The sequence below is a fragment of the Sinocyclocheilus rhinocerous genome, unplaced genomic scaffold (assembly GCF_001515625.1).
Source record: "Sinocyclocheilus rhinocerous isolate Xijiao unplaced genomic scaffold, SAMN03320098_v1.1 scaffold1449, whole genome shotgun sequence".
Lineage (NCBI taxonomy): Eukaryota > Metazoa > Chordata > Actinopteri > Cypriniformes > Cyprinidae > Sinocyclocheilus > Sinocyclocheilus rhinocerous.
The window spans coordinates 113,035-131,587 of NW_015664992.1; the positions used below are offsets into that span (position 1 = coordinate 113,035).

Consider the following 18,553-nt stretch of genomic DNA (forward strand, 5'->3'; position numbering starts at 1 on the left):
GTTCACCATGTGATGTTTGATGGATTTATGAAATTGTGGACAGGAGTTAGTAAAACTTACTCATGATTTCATTAAAACGAGGTAACAAAACAGTAAAACGTCCTCACAATTTTCTTAAAACGAAGGAACAAATTAGTAAACTGTGCGCATGATTTACTTTCTTTATTATTGATATTATCAATGTATATTACTAATATTTGATTATTATTGACGTTAAAGATCTTTGGCTGTGTTTGCATAATGAATACGCCTTCATCTGAGGGTGACTGGGCTGATGTTGGGTATAAAAGGTGACTAACAAACAAAATGAAGAAATGAATTTTTGTTCACTATTGTTCATTACTACGGTAAAGCTAGTGGCATTGCGTTATGTGCGGCAATGTCATTTGCCCTTGACTGGGAAACCGGTAAATAGCCATTAGTATTCCATTTGGGATGAGACCACCCTTCTGAAATTGAGACAAAGCCCTTCCTAACAGAACTCGTCCAGGACCTTGTCATGTCTAGTCTGGACTATGGCAATGCTCTTCTGGCTGGACTCCCAACATGTGCAATCAAACCTCTGCAAATGATCCAGAATGCAGCAGCACGTCTCATTTTCAATGAGCGCAAGAGAGCCCATGTCACACTGCTTCTCATCTCTCTGCACTGGTTTCCAGTTGTGGCTTGCTTCAAGTTCAAGACATTGGCGCTTGACGGGCTCTGCACCCTCCTACTTCCGCTCTCTCTTAAGAGTCACGTCCCCTCCAGCAGCCTGCGGTCAGTAAGGGAGTGGAGCGGCTCAAAATCACTCTCAAGGACATTTTCTTTCACCGTTCCTTACTGGTGGAATGACCTATATAACTCCAGACAGCCAAATCCCTCACAATCTTCAAGAAATAATTGAAAACCCTAAATCTAAAATGTTGATACACTAGATGGCAAAGTGCAAACTGTAAGTGCATACAGTAGAGCAGGGCTGGGCAACTTTGGTCCTGGAGAGCCACTGTCCTGCAGAGTTTAGCTCCAACCCTAATCAAACACTCCTGAACAAGCTAATCAATGTCTTCAAGATCACTAGAAAGCTACAGGCAGGTGTGTCCATCCTTTGCATACAGCACAGTATACCAGCATACCACTTGTAGTACTTGTGAACTGAGTGTTCTCTTACTTTCCATGATCTTCGCTGACCAATTGCTCGTCTGTTGAACTGTGTGAAGTGGTATGCAAAGTTCACATAATTTCCTTGTTTTCATTCCTGAATGAATGAGTGTTTTTGAATGAATGGTCTATTAACTTGGTGGTTCCCAACCACGTTCCTGGAGCCCCCCAACACTACACATTTTGCATGTCTTCTTTGTCTTTTTCAGACGTTGCAGTCTTTACTAACGAACTGATGATGTGAACCAGGCATGTTTGGTTCAAAACATTGATGTGACATGCAAAATGTGCAGTATTCCAGGACATGGCTGGGAACAACTCGCGTATAAAGACAGTCCCTTGCCTCCACCTACTGGCGTAACAAAGTAACCTGCGCTGAAGATGCTAGGAAATCCCCAGCACCAAAATGATTGATTCATGAGACCAAAGTTTAGATGTAACCAAAACAAATAATATCTTGTTTAACCACTACAAAGTCTCCAGAGCCAGCGACAAATGTCAGAAGAACTTGCCGAGGTAAGGCTCACGCCATTGCCGCTCACTGAGAGAAATGCTGCCTGTCCAGAACGAGAGACATGCGGAGCGATACAAACGGTGAACAGTCCCAGAGCTGAAACTGGTCAAATATCCAACAGCACTCGTGGAAGGGCTCAGCCAATCAGATTCAAGGACTTGTTTATATATTAGGAAGATTGCATTTGAACATATTTGGACATAAAACTTCCCATACTTTAATTTGTTGACTTTAAGGATTTACTTATTCTAAAATGTAGTAAATAGTACAAATGTACTATTTTAAGAACAGTGCACTGGAAAAAAAAAAAAAGGTATCTTAAAAACGATAACATTTAAATTAACTGGTTTTATTCAGGTTGGGGGAAAATATTCAATATCATATTGAATGAATCTGAATATGTTTTTACCAATAAAACATCTGGGGTAAATTAGGGCTATTAAAGTTAAAGGTAGAAAAAGCTCTCTAAGCTAATAACGGCAGGTTACTATTATTTACAGTGTAACGTGTATGAATAGTAAAGATTTGTGTGCGAAAGACAAACTTATTTGAACATCAACTAAATTGATTAATAAATTAAGGAAATGTGTCAGTACGTGGTAGAATTTAGTCAGTGGCAAATTAAGTATAAATGCATAATTATAAAATTGAATGAAAATAAGAGTCTTCACAATTTATAAAAAAATCTGAATAATAATAATAAAAAAACTGCAGTTGATGTTTTAATGTTCTTTGATGAAAATGCTGAGAATAACCAAAGACTATAGAATACCCAAGACATGTCACTTGTGTAGTTTTGAATGGGGAAAAATGCAATGCTCAATATGGCCGCTCAATAGCAGGAAGCCCCGCCTTCTGAATGAAAGAGCCAATTGCTAATTGGTAAAGTCAGCTGCAGCTGCCGTTAGAAGTCCCGGTTGCTATAGAAACAGTCAGTGCTCTGAGACGTGCACTCAGGACTGCGCATGCGCACTGGCTGATCTAGCCTGAAAGATAAGCTTTTTATAACGCTATTTGAGCAAAAGAAACAACATTTATGACACAGTTGTTGTCAGATTTCTTTGGTGATTTCAAATATAAAATTTAATCGTAAGCTTAGTGAACAGTTTTGGAGAATTTGATGTTTCCCCATACAAAGAGATAGTAGCTGCACTTGCATGCCCGAGCGGCGTTTCAAAGATGGCCGCCGAGTCACATGACTTGTCTAGAGACTTTGGAATAACTGAAAAAGTAAATAAACCAACAAAATACAAACAAGATTTTATTAAAAAAATGGAATTCAAGAGATCAGTTAAAAAAAAAGGCACAAACAAAAACAGAAGAACATTGTTGTTGTTGTTGTAGTTTTTCTTTAAAAAGAAAAGAAAAAAAGGAAAATCAGAAACTGTCACAGGAAGACAAATTTCCGGCTAGAAGCTCCAGTTAACATGCAACCAAACTGTTTCTTCAGACACCTGTTCAAAATGTGTTATTGTATAAATAAAGAATGTTTAAAAAAGCTGTTCAAGAGAAAAGCCACGTGTTCAATAATCACAACATCAGCATCACAAACATACAGTATTGATTCTGTACAACTTCCCATCTCTAGACATCTTGATGCTGTCTACCGACCCAAAGCAACTCAACACAGTTCATTTCTTGAGGCACTAGGATTACAGCTTCGCTACAATAACTTGAAATGGTTCTGTGGTTTATGGCTTTATCTGGTGAACAGCTTGAACACCCCATGTTAGCAGCAATACATTTTGAAACTATGAAATGAGCTCTTCGAACAATTAGCAGCTCTTCTTTGAAAATCTGAACTGAGCAATGAGAACAGAGTACTGACTTTCACATTCAGCATCATCCCAGCTGTTGGAAATGGTAGATAATTGATAATAATGTAGATATATGTAATCGATCTGAATAAAAGCCAACACATTTCATAGTTTCAAAACCATGTTTAATGTTTTGTGTTAATAATGGATGAAACGATTGATCAGTTTGATAACCAAAATCAATCCCATTTTCCTTCATGAGGTGAACTGCATGGTATAACTTGAGAGATAACTTTAGTACAGAAGATTTGACTTAAAACATCAACAGTAAAATCACACTGAAAAGGATGATTTTACAAAAGGTGATTCTGCCAACGGAAAAACTTTTCCTTTGGCGTAACCAACAAACTCATCAGCTCCTTAATCACTCATGGATTTATTACATTAGTAGGAAACGATTGTGATTGCTGTCATACTCTATAGGCATGTTGTATCTTAGTGGCATAGCTATCTTTGGTAGCCGGAATGAATCCATTCTTTGGGACTCTGAAGACAAGTGTATCACAAAGATTTCCATGGCTGCCAATAGTTTGAATTTCAGCCTGAGTAGATGGTAAACTGTTAAAGAGGTATTGATCAGTTTCAATAACACAACTTCTTTGAATGTAATGTCAAACTATCCTAGAAGGTGATCAAGCTAGCAGCTCTTTTTATGGATGGAGAAGAGTCTCTTAATGAAAACCATTTCATAGTTTTCGGATCAAGGTCATGGCTTTACATTGATAAAATGTAAAATGCACCAAGGGGAAGCCCTCAAACGAAGGAAGGAAGTATCAACTGCATCACGTGTCTTTAGTGTTCTATAATATAAGCCCTTGTGTTTCTATCCTAGAGAAGAGCGAATCTTTCTACACTCTTAAAAATAGAGGTGCTTAGAAGGTTCTTCACAGCGATGAACCATTTTTGGTTCCACAAAGAACCATTCAGTCAAGAACCATCTCTTTCTTACTTTTTTATAATCTGAAGAACCTTCTTTCGCTACAAAGAAGCTTTGGTGAAAGGTTCTTCAGATGTTAAAGGTTCTTTATGGAACCATTTAGACAAAAAGGTTCTACTATGGCATCGTGAAGCACCTTTATTTTTAAGAGTGTAAAGACATTTATAACATATATTGGTATGCTTTAGTGTACAAAAACAACTCATGAGTGACCACTGATTTTTTTTTTTCATCAATGATATCAAAAAGTTTCATGTTGGATATTCAAATTCTTTTAGAAGTGCATCATCATGATTGACCAAGACAGTACATTTCAAGTAAAACAACAAACAGCACAGAGAAGAACATAAAAGAAACTCAAGACAATGTCTTTCCTTTGCACACAAACATTTAAAAAAATCCTATTAATCTGGGATTTAAAAAAGGAACAGCAACCAATACACACAACCAAACGAATTCATCATCTAAAAAGTTTCCAGAAAGCAAAGCTTTGCCCAAACACTACAGCAAATCTCACTTGGAAGATAAAACAAAACACATCGGTGAAAACAAATCTTTAAAAAAAAAAACCAGCAGCATGAAGGAAGAAAGCGACTACACACGCTGAAGAACTGCTTCTGTCCTTCTCGATCCTAACCTTCTGCTCCATATAATAGTTTTTCCTGCTATACATGTCTCATGTATAACCCCTGCACCATTTGGAAGATATTTCTACAAATCTCTGCACTGTACAGAACCAAAGCCACGGTAACACACAACCTGACGAGGACACGTCGCCGTGACACACTGCAAAACATCAGTGTGCTAAACGCCTTTTTTGGTCTTGTTTTACCAAACATCCGAAAAATAAAACACAGGCCTCAGGCCAGCTAAGATGTAGAGGAGTTTCTTCATGGGAACAGATCTGGAGAAATGTAGCATCAGTGTCTCAGCAATGGATGCTCTGCAGTGAATGGGTGCCGTCAGAATGAGAGTCCAAACAGCTGATAAAAACATTACAATAATCCACACCACTCCAGTCCATCAGTTAACATCTGGAGAAGACAAAAGCTGAAACAAATCCAGCATTTAAAAGTTTTCAACTTCAAACCAATGCTTCCAACCAAAATACCAGTCCATCACTTTTAATAACGCTTCCTCCAGTAAAAAGAGAAAGTCCATCCCCTGCTTTCCTTTTACATTAAAATCCACCCACATATTTGTTTAGAGCTGTTTTGGATGTTTCCGCTTGTAAATGGTGCTTGATTTGTGCAGATTTCAGTCCTTATTTATATGAGACTTTAACTGGAGCAAGCAAAATTATGGATTATGGACTCATATTTCAGCCGGAAGCAACAGTTTGTAGTTAAAAACATCTTGATACACATAGCTTTTCTCACAAGATGTTCATTGATGGACTGGATTACTTGTGGATTATTGTGATGCTTTTATCAGCTGTTTGGACTCATCCTGACGGCACCCATTCACTGCATATATATATATATATTAAAAACTGCATAACCAAATGCCTTGATTTTCTTTCCTTTTTATGCAGGTGTTTGATGGATTGAGATGGATTGATTTATACCGTTAAAAACAAAAGTGAAGCTTTCTTTCAAGTCTTCAAACCAGACTGACACATATCTGCTTTACTACAGCATGAAGAGTTATAGCAGTGTGGTATTGAGAAACTTCATCGAGTCATGTGTTATCATCACTTTTATGAACTATTTTTGATATTAACAAACCACTTAAAGTCACTTCCTCGAGACTCCTGTACTGTAAGCACATTATTGATCCTGAACACTAATGTGAGGCACAAACTGTTTCACAGGTAATCATTCGATTTAAAATGCCCCTCATAAAACACCTTAAAACCATACAATTCGGATTCGTTACTAATGAAAAAGAAAGCGCACATAACTGGAGAATCGCTATTTCTGCATCTAATATGTTATATGAACTTGAAAGACAAAGCTTTATTGCCTTGCTATGCACCAAACTTTGTAATAAATAATAAGTTAATGATTGTCTGTTGCTTTCAGAGAAGTGAAGATTGAATTCGAGTGATTTCATCACTATTTCTTGGAAGATTCTTAAAATGGTGCAGCATGAAGAAGTGGCTTTAAATGGTTTTTCCACCAAAACACCTAAATATCAAACTACAAATTCAAAAACAGGACAAACAAAAAGCACTTTGCATATTACGCTGTACAAAAATATCTTACTGCTGCTGACTGAAGAAAAAAAAAAGTCTTAAAATCTTTTTAAAAAAGTTGCATATTTTACAAACAAAAGACTCATTTTTAACTTTTCCATATTAAAGAATTAGTTCTTAAAAATAAGAATTTGCCATTACGTGCATAAAAGAACACATTGTGTTTGCCTTACCCTTTTCTAAATCAGCATTGTTTTTTACACTTTTTTTTCTGTTTTGTTATCAAAATAGATTGATAGCTCCATTGGCTGAGTGACTCCTGAAGAGAGAGGAGTTGAACAAAACATGACTGATGTCCTTTTTGTCTCCGTCCTACAAAAGATACACGCTCCTTTTGTGATCCGGATCCCCTCTTTGTCTCTCGCAGAGATTCCCACTGTCCACAGCGCGGAGCAGAGGACCTGTGGGGGAGCGAGAGACAAAAAACAACAAAGACAATCCAGTTCATATTCAGTGATGAAAATGACCTAATATGTACAGGATAAACATGGAAAAAGGCTGCAGTGAGTCTCAGGGGTCAAACAGTTTGATGTGATTCACACAACAGATCTAATTTGGTAAATCATTGATAAATGCTAGAAAAGAAGCAAAGCCAAGCAAAGTAATCAAGTATTTTTCTGTTAAAGGAATGGAGCAGACATTATCATTTTGATTTACAAAAAGCACTTTGCATATTACGCTGTACAAAAATATCCTACTGCTGCTGACTGAAGAAAAAAAAAGTCTTAAAATCTTTAAAAAAAAGTTGCATATTTCACAAACAAAAGACTCATTTTTAACTTTTCCATATTAAAGAATTAGTTCTTAAAAATAAGAATTTGCCATTACGTGCATAAAAGAACACATTGTGTTTGCCTTACCCTTTTCTAAATCAGCATTGTTTTTTACACTTTTTTTTCTGTTTTGTTATCAAAATAGATTGATAGCTCCATTGGCTGAGTGACTCCTGAAGAGAGAGGAGTTGAACAAAACATGACTGATGTCCTTTTTGTCTCCGTCCTACAAAAGATACACGCTCCTTTTGTGATCCGGATCCCCTCTTTGTCTCTCGCAGAGATTCCCACTGTCCACAGCGCGGAGCAGAGGACCTGTGGGGGAGCGAGAGACAAAAAACAACAAAGACAATCCAGTTCATATTCAGTGATGAAAATGACCTAATATGTACAGGATAAACATGGAAAAAGGCTGCAGTGAGTCTCAGGGGTCAAACAGTTTGATGTGATTCACACAACAGATCTAATTTGGTAAATCATTGATAAATGCTAGAAAAGAAGCAAAGCCAAGCAAAGTAATCAAGTATTTTTCTGTTAAAGGAATGGAGCAGATATTATCATTTTGATTTCTAATATAAATTTGGCCTAAAGTGGTGCTTTGAGTGGAATACTCCTCCAGAACTGTGAGTAGAATAGTGCAGAAGACCTAAAGCTGATTTGATTCTGCTTTATTATCTTTAATAATATATCTGGACACTCACAGAGCTGCTGCTCTGGGATGAAAATAGTGACGCTTCAACTTTGAATATTTGAAATATGCCAAGGCTTATTTAAAGGAATAGCTCATCCAAAGCTGAAAAGGCCAACCGACATGAAGTTTTGTGAAATGAAAATTTGTGTGTTTGTAAGAAACAAATCCATCAAGACGTGTTCAACTTCAAATTGTTGCATCCGGCTAAAATATGAGTCCATAATAACACTGAAGATGCATGATAACAAAGAAGCAACGGTTTAAAAATGTCTTACTGATGGATTTGTTTCTTACAAACACGCAGATTTTGGCTTCACAAGACGCTGATGGATGGACTGGAGTGCTGTGGATTATTGTGATGTTTTTATCAGCTGTTTGGACTCTCATTCTGACGGCACCCATTCACTGCAGAGCATCCATGTAATGCTAAATTTCTCCAAATCTGTTCTGATGAAGGGGCAAACTCATGGCCTAAGGGTGAGTACCTTTTAAGCAAATTATAATTTTGGGGTGAACTTTTCTTGGCCTAAAGTTGATCGAGGAAATGTGACAGATGCTCTGAATGCATTCTGGAATGGTGAGGTTTTGCTCAATTCAAGCAGCATTTGGTTAATGCACTGGGCGGGCAGTCACAGGGTTTCTCTGGAATGAAACTACAGGAGATTCAATTAGAAAACTTCTTTATGAAGATCTGTGAATAACTGTGCTGTAGTCCTGTCATTATCAATAACAACACTTTTTTTTTTCCTGAGCACTGAAATGAATCATTTTGGTAACAATTTAATTTATAATTACACTGCCGTTCAAAAGTTTAGGATCAGTAAGATTTTTAATGTTTTTAAAGAAGTTTTTTATGCTCATTAAAGCTGTATATATTTGCTAAAAAAAAAAAAAACGAATTTTGTGAAATATTATTGCAATTTAAAATAAAAGTTTTCTATTTTAATATATTTTAAAATATAATTTATTCCTGTGACGCAGCGCTGATTTGTCAGCATCATTATTCCAGTCTTCAGTGTCACATGATCCTTCAGAAATCATTCTAATATGTTGATTTATAATAAAAAAAAATTATTTTTTGGGACCTGTGATACTTATTCCAGGATTCTTTGATAACTAAAAAGTTAAAAAGAACAGTGCTTATTCAAAATAGAAATGTCGTGTTACAATATAAATTACTATTCAAAATTTTGGGGTCGGTACATTTTTTCTTTCTTCTTTTTATTTTTTTAAAGAAATTAATACTTTCATTCAGCAAGGATGTGTTAACTGGATAAAAAGTGATAGTAAAGACTTATATTGTGAGAAAAGATTTCTATTTTCAATAAATGCTGTTCTTTTTTAAACTTTTTGTTCATCAAAGAATCAAAGAAAAAAGTATCACAAGTTCCAAAAAAAAAAAAAAGAAATATTAAGCAGCACAACAGTTTCAACACTGATAATAAATCAGAATATTAGAATGATTTCTGAAGGATCATGTGACACTGAAGACTGGAGCAATGATGCTGAAAATTACAGAAATACAGAAAATCCTAGAACCAGTTAATTTGTAGGGCACTGACAACATAATTTGGTAACACTTTATAATAACTGCACGCTATGAATCATTAGGTAAGCATTAGTAATACAGAAATAAATTATATCTTAAAAGTATATTAAACCAATATTATAAATTGCAATAATATTTCACAATATTACTGTTTTTTTCTGTATCTTTGATCAAATAAATACAGCCTTGATGAGCATAAGAGACTCCATTAAAAACATTCAAAATCTTACTGATCTCAAACTTTTGAACGACGTGTAATTTTAAAGGAATTTTAGAGAAAATGTTCTACAAAACTACAAGCATAATTACACGACACATACTGTCGTACAGTATAAAAGTATAGCATAATATAGTATACTGCAGCATTAATTATCAACACTAAGTTGGTTTTGACTCAAAAACAGCTTATAATAAAACATGTGAATTTATACAGCTGTTCTCTGAATAGTTTACCAACGTTATATGCAAGCTGGCTGCATCTGAAAGATAAAGTGCCAAACCTGCCATCTGACAGACAGCACATCTTTCATTTCTGGTCTTACCGTAGCTTCATTTGCTGTGTTGATAGGAATAATTAGTGTGCTCTGAAGGCGTCTCCATGGAAACCTGCTGCTGTCCACTGTTTTCCTACGTGACAAAGAATGAGAATGCATCAAATCTTGCCCATGACCCTGTTCAGCATTCAAAGCAGCGTGTGCAGACCAAGGCTCGTCATACCTCTAATGTAACACTAGAGGGAGGCACTGGGGTGTACTGAGGGATATACGCTCCTTGCATAGCTGCGTTAGGTATATACTGTGGGGCAAAATAAATACAGCAACTGGTCATACTTATAATACTTTCCGTCACGTTTTGATGGTAATTAGGTTCTAGGAGGAACTAAATTGACGGTAATAGGCCACCAACCGTGCCAGCGCTGCCGAGCGACAGGTGACTGAGCTGCTGGGTCAGGGGTCCGATCATAGACGTGGGCTGAATGGACATCGTGTGATCCATAGCTGGAGTCAGAACGGCCCCCTGCGGAGAGAGAGATGCGCAGAAACCAGCGGTGATTGCTAGATATCCAAACCTCATGGGAGTCTGAATCAACATAGTGCTTCTTTTGCTATTATAGTTAATATAAAAAAAACACCAGCTGCATGGAAACTTTTATGTGAAGTAGAGTAAAGCTACAGTTCGACAACAAACCCTACAAAACGATATCTGAGCTCATATGTGAGCACTCACGGTGGGCTGCATGAGGTACGACTGATGATGCATCCAGGACGGGCTGTGCACCTGAGGACAGAGACAGAAACACTGCATATCAATCAACCGAAAACCTTCTAAATAGAAATCATTTTGGAGGGTCAAAATCATTGACTGAATTAAACGTTTCTCCAGTGGCGTGTTTTGAATGTCGAGGACACTGTGGATAAACTACAGGCAACCTGTCTGCTTATAGCTGGATGATTTATCATTTTTAACCGATACTTACAAGGATTCTTAAATCCTTAAATCAACTTACTGCGCATCACATCTCATGTCAATCAGCTCAATCAGTGCTTCATCCACAGAGGACGTCAAATAGCTTGTGTAATGTCACATTGCGTTACATTTACCTTGAATTTTTGGTTTCGGCTCAAATTTGCAAGTTTCTCCGAATCCAAAATCACAGTGCGGGCACTAGCAAAATATTGTACCATAGCAGCCAATTTTAACTAGCTATCCCAACGTGCGTTTGGGTCCATATGCTGCTCATCTGACGCCAGATGCTGATGGTGACTGGAACGGGACGGGGTTTGCATCTGTCCTGTTTGCATAGCCTTTAAAGGTGATTTATACACTACATTTTAAAAATTTGTGAACCTGGAGAACCTGGCCAAAAATACATTGTATGGGTCAAAATTACAGATTTTTCTTTTATGCCAAAAATCATTAGGATATCAAGTAAAGATCATGTTCCATGAAGATATTTTGTACATTTCCTACTGTAAATATATCAAAACTTAATTTTTGATTAGTAATATGCATTGCTAAGAACTTCATTTGGACAACTTTAAAGATGATTTTCTCAATATTTTGATTTTTTTGCACCCTCAGATTCCAGATTTTCAAATAGTTGCATCTCGGCCAAATATCGTCCTATCCTAACAAACCATACATCAATGGAAAGCTTGTTATTTATTCTGCTTTCAGCTGATGTATGAATTTCAATTTCCAAAAATTGACCCTTATGACTGGTTTGTGGTCCAGGGTCACATTTGAGGTCTTTAAGATATATTTTGAAAGAAATGTAATACTTTTATTCATCAAGGATGCATAAAATTGAACAGTAAAAATATTTATAATGTTACAAAAGATTTCCATTTCAAGCAAATGTTGTTCTTTTGAACTTTCTATTAATTAAAAAAATCAGAAATGTTTCTTTCTCAGCAAATCAGCATATTAGAATGATTTCTGAAGGATCATGTAACACTGACTGGAGACTGGAGTAATGATGCTGAAAATTCAGCGTTGACCACAGGAATAAATTACATTTAAAAATATATTCAAATAGAGATATCGTTTTTACGGTATTTTTGATCAAATAAATACAGCCTTGAAAAGCAGAAGAGACTTCTTTAAAAACGTACAAAATCTCACCAACTCCAAACTTTTATATGTTCTAAAAGTTTAATAACTGATGATGACTTTCATTGTTGGATGAGCTACTCTGTTAAGTATTTAATGTGCTCAACATTCATTCAACATTCAACGTTTGTCTTCATATAGACAAACGTTAGGCGCTAGCAGACTGAGCCGTAGCGTCATTACTCAGCAATCCGGCTCTAATGGGCCGTTCAGTGCCTTCTGAGCACACGTGCCAGACCTACAGGATCTCAGTGTACATTATTTGCTTTTGCCTGTTCATCCATCAGCACTCAATAAGGTGTCAGAGTTCCCACAAGCCCCAGCTCAGCTGAGTCACTGCGGTCTAATATTCTCACTGAACACATGCTGTGAGTCACTCTGTGTTTCCATCCGACCGCTGTCGGCTTTGGCACTCACTCAGCTTGAGCTCACTATCGCAACAAAAATGAAACGTAGTCTGGATTGACCTAAAGTTTCCTAATAACACACAGAAATGGGTAATTAGAAATTACAAACAAGTAAGTCTGTTTAAAGGCATGGAATTGTAAAACTAATGAGCGAAACGGTTTTGCTGTAGTAAAGCATTTCAGTTCAACCCTTATAACTCAAGCTGAGGAGACTAAACTCAAGTCCAATACATTTCTGCCTACAATAGCTGAAATTTGACAATGAAACATGATGTTTTTGAACCATATGTAGTCAAGGAGTCCCAGTATAGACATCTCATAGTTTTCACATGACGTCACACCATTATATGAACGTCCACCTGAGGGGCAAAACAAGGCTATCTTCTGCTGCCCACAAACAGTTTTACCAGGTTTGTAATAAGTGTGAATGTACTAAAACAGTGACTGAATTTAGTACACAATTATGCAAACTATATACTGTACATGCAAGTACAGGGATGCAAACTCATCATGAGTGAAAGGTGATATAGACCCCACCCCCACACACACATACACTTTTTAAACACTTATACAATATTTTAAAGCCTTTATTATTTTTTAACTCTACAGTTGTGCAGTAAAATTCACTTTAAAGATTCACTTTTCATTCATGGAGATGACATGAAAAAATGTGCCAAAAATCCTGGTGGAAAACAAAGACTTTTAAGATGACAAATACATGAAATTAGCATTATATCCAGTAGATGGCAGCAGAGAATCACTCATTAGCTCAGTTGCCATTTCCACTCCCTAGTTTTCACGTCTTGATTTTGAATTTAGTATAAAATGACTATTATAACAAATTTTAGTACTGTACTGAAGAAGTATAGCAAGTACAAATAAATAATAATGCATTACATATTTTGAAATATTTTTATATTTAATTTAAAAACTGTATTTTTTAAACTGCCTTAAAAAGGACACATTACAAAGAGTGTTTTAAGTTTTATCTTGAACTGTAGAAGCAGCTAAATATATTCATCCAACACAGACTTGTTGCTGCTGTAGTTTTTTTTACTCTGAATTTACTCTGTATCACTTCCGAACCAGTGCTACAGTTATCACTGTCAATCATAGCAACGACTGACGGAACAATTTAGCGGATTCACTCATTTTTACACTCGCGTTTGTCACTCCTGAAACCGACAACCAAAACTTTTCTTCAAATCCAGGAAGGGGCTCCTCTTATAGCGCAACGGAGTGAGCATACTCACGCAAAAACTCCTGATATAATCAATGACTAACTACACAATCAATCTCTAAATTACACCGTGTGTATGCTTTGTTCTCTCTCTCTCTCTCGTTATAATAACTAATACTAACCTACAGAAAACACATCTGACCGGCCATTGCTTTCAACAGAGATGCCTGTGATTGGCTACAATACTCATCGCTGCAAAAACACATTGTAAATAAACTTGTGGTTTTGTAATTCGAAACCAGAGCGCGCGCAAAAACACACAGGAGCGTTTTAAAGCGGTTGACTACAAGTGGGTACAGAACTGAATTGGTACAAATGGTACTGTAAAAAGACATATTTTGATCTCAAAAAGGTGAGTTTTCAACGAAAGGTGAGGAGTTTGCATGGAATATGAGCGCAATGCACTAAACTGCTCATTAAACGTTCTCCTATAGAAAACAACTATAAAGAAAATGCTTCATATTGCTAAAAGCATTAAGAAAGTGATATTGGAGGACCAATATATAGTCCACACCTTATTAATAAGACATACTATGTACAGGTAAGCAGATATGCCCCAGAAATCACTGTCTTAGTACATTAAGCCACATTAAGTGTTTTATAATGTTTCATTGTTTTTCACAATTGATATTGATATACAAATGAATCGCAAGTGCCCAAAACTTGCAGTTTGTTCACTTTTTTTTTTCTTTTGAGAGATGATCTAAGCATTCATGGCTTGAAGCAAATGTAAAATTGACAGGCCTGTGCTGCAGTTATACTGATGTTTCTGCTCCAGTCACATGACTGAAAACTTACTTAAAGGGGTCATATGATGTTGCTAAAAAGAACATTATTTTGTGTACTTGGTGAAATGAAATGTGTTTATGCGGTTTAAGGTTCAAAAAACACATTATTTTCCACATACTGTACATTATTGTTTCTCCTCTATGCCCCGCCTTTCTGAAACGCGTTGATTTTTACAAAGCTCATCGGTCTGAAAAAGCGAGGTGTGCTGTGATTGGCCAGCTATCCAGTGCGTTGTGATTGGCATATGTGGGGGCGTGTTAGAACGAGCCGTTTTAGGTAGGCGTGGCTGACTCTTAACTTTTATAAAGAATATCTCTTTGGATTTGAGACTTTAGTCTTTGCAACTTTACAGATCTTCTTTATGCACCAAGAGCTTGTAACACTCCAAAGAGAAAGGAAAAATTAAAATCGCATCATATGACCCCTTTAAATGTTTTAAAGAAATATTTCCAATAATATTGTGTGAATATGTTGCGCAATAATGTTGGGTGAAAGCAGTGCTGTATCACTGTGTGTATACAGAACATACAATTATGACACGCATAAAATTGATATCATTATCGTAATGATACTCGCCTGGTAGGATGGTACTTGTGAGGGCATGTATGGAGACAGAGAGGTCTGAGCGATCATTCGGTTTGGAGCGATGCTGTACGGAGAAGAATAAAACCTGAAAATAATAAGCAAAACAGTAAGAAGTGAAGTGACATTACATGTTCATTTAAAAAGCCATTGAGAGTTATTTTGAAGAACACAATTTTTTGCGTAATTTAAGTCTTAAAGGGACAGTTCACCCCAAAAAAAGAAAATTCTGTCATCATCCATTCACCCTCATGCTGTCACTCCAAGCCCATGAGATTTTCAATAGACTTTGAAACACAAATTAAAATATTTTAATGAAACCTGAGAGAATGAAAGTCCATGCAACCAAAACATTGATGCTTGAAAACGTTCATAAAGAGATCACGAAAGTAATCCATATGAATCCAGCGGTTTAATCCAAGTCTTCTGAGGCGACACGATTGCTTTATATGTTAAACAGATTTAATTTAGGCTTTTAATCACATATAAACATTGATCTACGCACATATATAAAACACATCAAATATGGTAAACAGAAGCTCAAATGTGCTTGATTGATGCGCGAGAACCAGAATCACGAACAAGAATATACCTTTAAATACTGATCTGAAGCACTCTAAAAACGAGACACATGAAACCAGGATGTCTCTCTGCGCTCACCCGTTCTGTAGGGCCGTTGGGTCGTACGTGAGCGTCATTCCTCCCTGAACGTGGAAAGGAAAAAATGACAAATTTGATATAAAATGTGCAAGGTAAGCACTCTGTCAGAGTCCAGAAAGAGAGCTCTCATACCATTTCCCCATCTCTAGGCCAGGCTCGACCGTTCTGTAGGTACTTTGCCTGGTTCTGTCGCTTCTTTTGTCCTCCGTCAGCAAACTTGCATAACAACGGTTCTGTAGGTACTACAGGTGAAGCGTAAGAAGCAAGAGGTTATTAATATATTTTATTGTTCCATAATCAATAATGAATTCTTTCATTGGAATTTATATAAAACAAATTATATATCATCTACCTGGCACTCCAGGTGGGGTTTTGATATACTTTCCATTAAAATGCTGAATGATGGCTTCACATTTCTCTGTGGATTCCATCCTGTTATACAAAGACATTAATAAACAATTAAAAAGGTGGGAAAAGTTGATATATACACTGAACAAAATTATAAACACAACACTTTTGTTTTTGCCCCCATTTTTCAGGAGCTGAACTCAAAGATCTAAGACTTTTTCTATGTGAGATGGAGCTCGGGTCAAAATACCAAATCACAAACATCAGTAAATTCTAGTTCCTCCACACTCGGTTTTATAGATGTGATTATAGTGATTAACAAAGTACCTTGCAAATCCTACGCCTCTGCTGGTTCCGTTGGCGTCCCGTAAGATCCGTGTGGAAATCACCTGGCCGAAGGACTTGAGCATGGCCTCCAGCTCCTGCTCGTCCATGGACACGGGCAGGTTAGAGATGTACAGGTTGGTAGGGTCCTGTTCCTGTTGCTAGAAATAAACACGTAACGTAAATCTGATTGACTGCACTTTTCAATCGGTAAAATATTTCCTAGAATAGTCTTTTCGACTTGTGATAAGTTTACAGTAGCAATTTGACCTTTTCCTTCATTCCTCACACTATTAGCATGTTTAAGAAACATACATATGTGACCCTGGACCACAAAACCAGTCATAAGGGTAAATTTTTCGAAATTGGTGTATGGTTTGTTAGGATAGGACATTATTTGGCCGAGATACAACTATTTGAAAATCTGGAATCTGAGGATGCAAAAAAATCTAAATATTGAGAAAATCGGCTTTAAAGTTGTCCAAATGAAGTTCTTAGCAATGCATATTACTAATCAAAAATTAAGTTTCGATATATTTAAATCTATGAAAAGTAAGCTAAAGAGGTTTGGGATAAGTATATACGTTTTACTATCCTATTTTTAATTTTGTATATAAAAAGTTTTGTTTTCTTTTTAATTTTGTGCAAAGGTTTCACTTTGAGTCAAAAATAATAATACTAGACTTTCTATGAAAATAACAGAAGTGAACATGAGTTGGTGTGTGTTTCTGTTCGATTGTTTGAAACAAAATTAACAAAACACGGCCTGAGGCGGTGTGCTGCAAGTCTTATTTGCAAACTGTTTTACGTTGATTTCTGGTCCGGTCTCAACGGCAGCGCTGCGGCGCGAACGCATGGAGACAATCGAGGCACAGTGATTTATCAGGGCTGAACTGCTGGAACGGAAACACGTCGGTGGAGACAGAGGTCTGAGGATCAACATTTCTAGACATGACCTTCTTGCTGCACGCTGCTGAAGCGTCAAACGCAAACAGAGGTTTATGTGCTGAATGGACATTATGTTCTGTGAAAGTCTACCTTGGCCATCTGAGCTTGAACCCCGCTGGCCTTGAGCATCGTCACAGCCTTCTGTGCTGCTGCAGGACTGTCAAAATCCACAAAGCCATAGCCTGCACACACACACACACACACACACATACACACACACACACAAATCAATACATACAATCAAATACAGTTGTGTCAAACGCTTAGGTTACTTCATTGTAAATGAAACATTGAGAATTAAAGAGTGATTCTCTCAAGAACATAAAGCCACTCTTCACCCACCTTTGCACTTGTTGGTAGTTTTGTCCAGAATAGCCTTGGTGGACACAATCTTTCCATACCTATTAAAAAAAAAATACAAAGACTGTCATTATAAAATCTTATCAACCCCAAACTTTTGAACGGTAGTGACAGTGTACATGATATTACAACAAAGAAGCAAAAGTTGTAAAGGCATTTCATTTCTGTTTTCAAATGTGACTGATAATGATTATGTATTGGTCTGCGAGAAATGAGTGAAAAGACAACGGCATTTAGCCAATATTTAGTTAAAGGGGTCCTATTATGCTCTTTTACAAAGTCTTGGTTTTGTTTTGGAGGTGTACTAGAACAGGCTCTCATACTAGGTTGTTCGAGAAACACATTATTTTTCACATATTTTACATTATTACAACACCTCTCTCCCCAGTCTGGCATGAACGGCTCCAATAGTTCCTGTATCAAATGAAGGCCCGCCTTCTGAAATACATATTATCTATATCTATATCTATCTATATATATATATATATATACCTAGATAAATATAAACTGATTCGATTATTCATTTTTACAAAATTTAGATTGAAATTTAATTTTAAATGTAATTTTTAAATTAAATTAAATTGACGAGCTGAAACAGACTTTGAAGAAAAAGCAGGCAATGTATCCAGCATACGTGGGAAATCCCCCCCCCCCCCCCCCCACA

The 18,553-nt window shown here is 36.7% G+C and overlaps 1 protein-coding gene across 2 annotated transcripts in view; it reads right to left on the reverse strand.

Annotated features, from left to right (window-relative positions):
* Positions 1-7,287: 7,287 nt before the first annotated feature.
* Positions 7,288-18,553, reverse strand: part of LOC107730618 (RNA-binding motif, single-stranded-interacting protein 2-like) — a 46,279-nt gene continuing 35,013 nt past the window's right edge. The window contains exons 3-14 of one of the 2 annotated variants that reach the window (XM_016541478.1): positions 17,872-17,930; positions 17,620-17,711; positions 16,585-16,742; positions 16,262-16,341; positions 16,042-16,151; positions 15,910-15,953; positions 15,244-15,337; positions 10,846-10,896; positions 10,525-10,635; positions 10,336-10,413; positions 10,161-10,245; positions 7,288-7,693 (exon numbers count right to left, since the gene is read on the reverse strand). In XM_016541478.1, the coding sequence (XP_016396964.1) occupies positions 10,168-10,245; positions 10,336-10,413; positions 10,525-10,635; positions 10,846-10,896; positions 15,244-15,337; positions 15,910-15,953; positions 16,042-16,151; positions 16,262-16,341; positions 16,585-16,742; positions 17,620-17,711; positions 17,872-17,930 (955 nt within the window). In that variant the 3' untranslated portion in view covers positions 7,288-7,693; positions 10,161-10,167. Of the gene's footprint in view, positions 7,694-8,532; positions 8,723-10,160; positions 10,246-10,335; positions 10,414-10,524; positions 10,636-10,845; positions 10,897-15,243; positions 15,338-15,909; positions 15,954-16,041; positions 16,152-16,261; positions 16,342-16,584; positions 16,743-17,619; positions 17,712-17,871; positions 17,931-18,553 lie in introns of those variants that run through there. The other variant, XM_016541479.1, reaches the window with a different exon arrangement.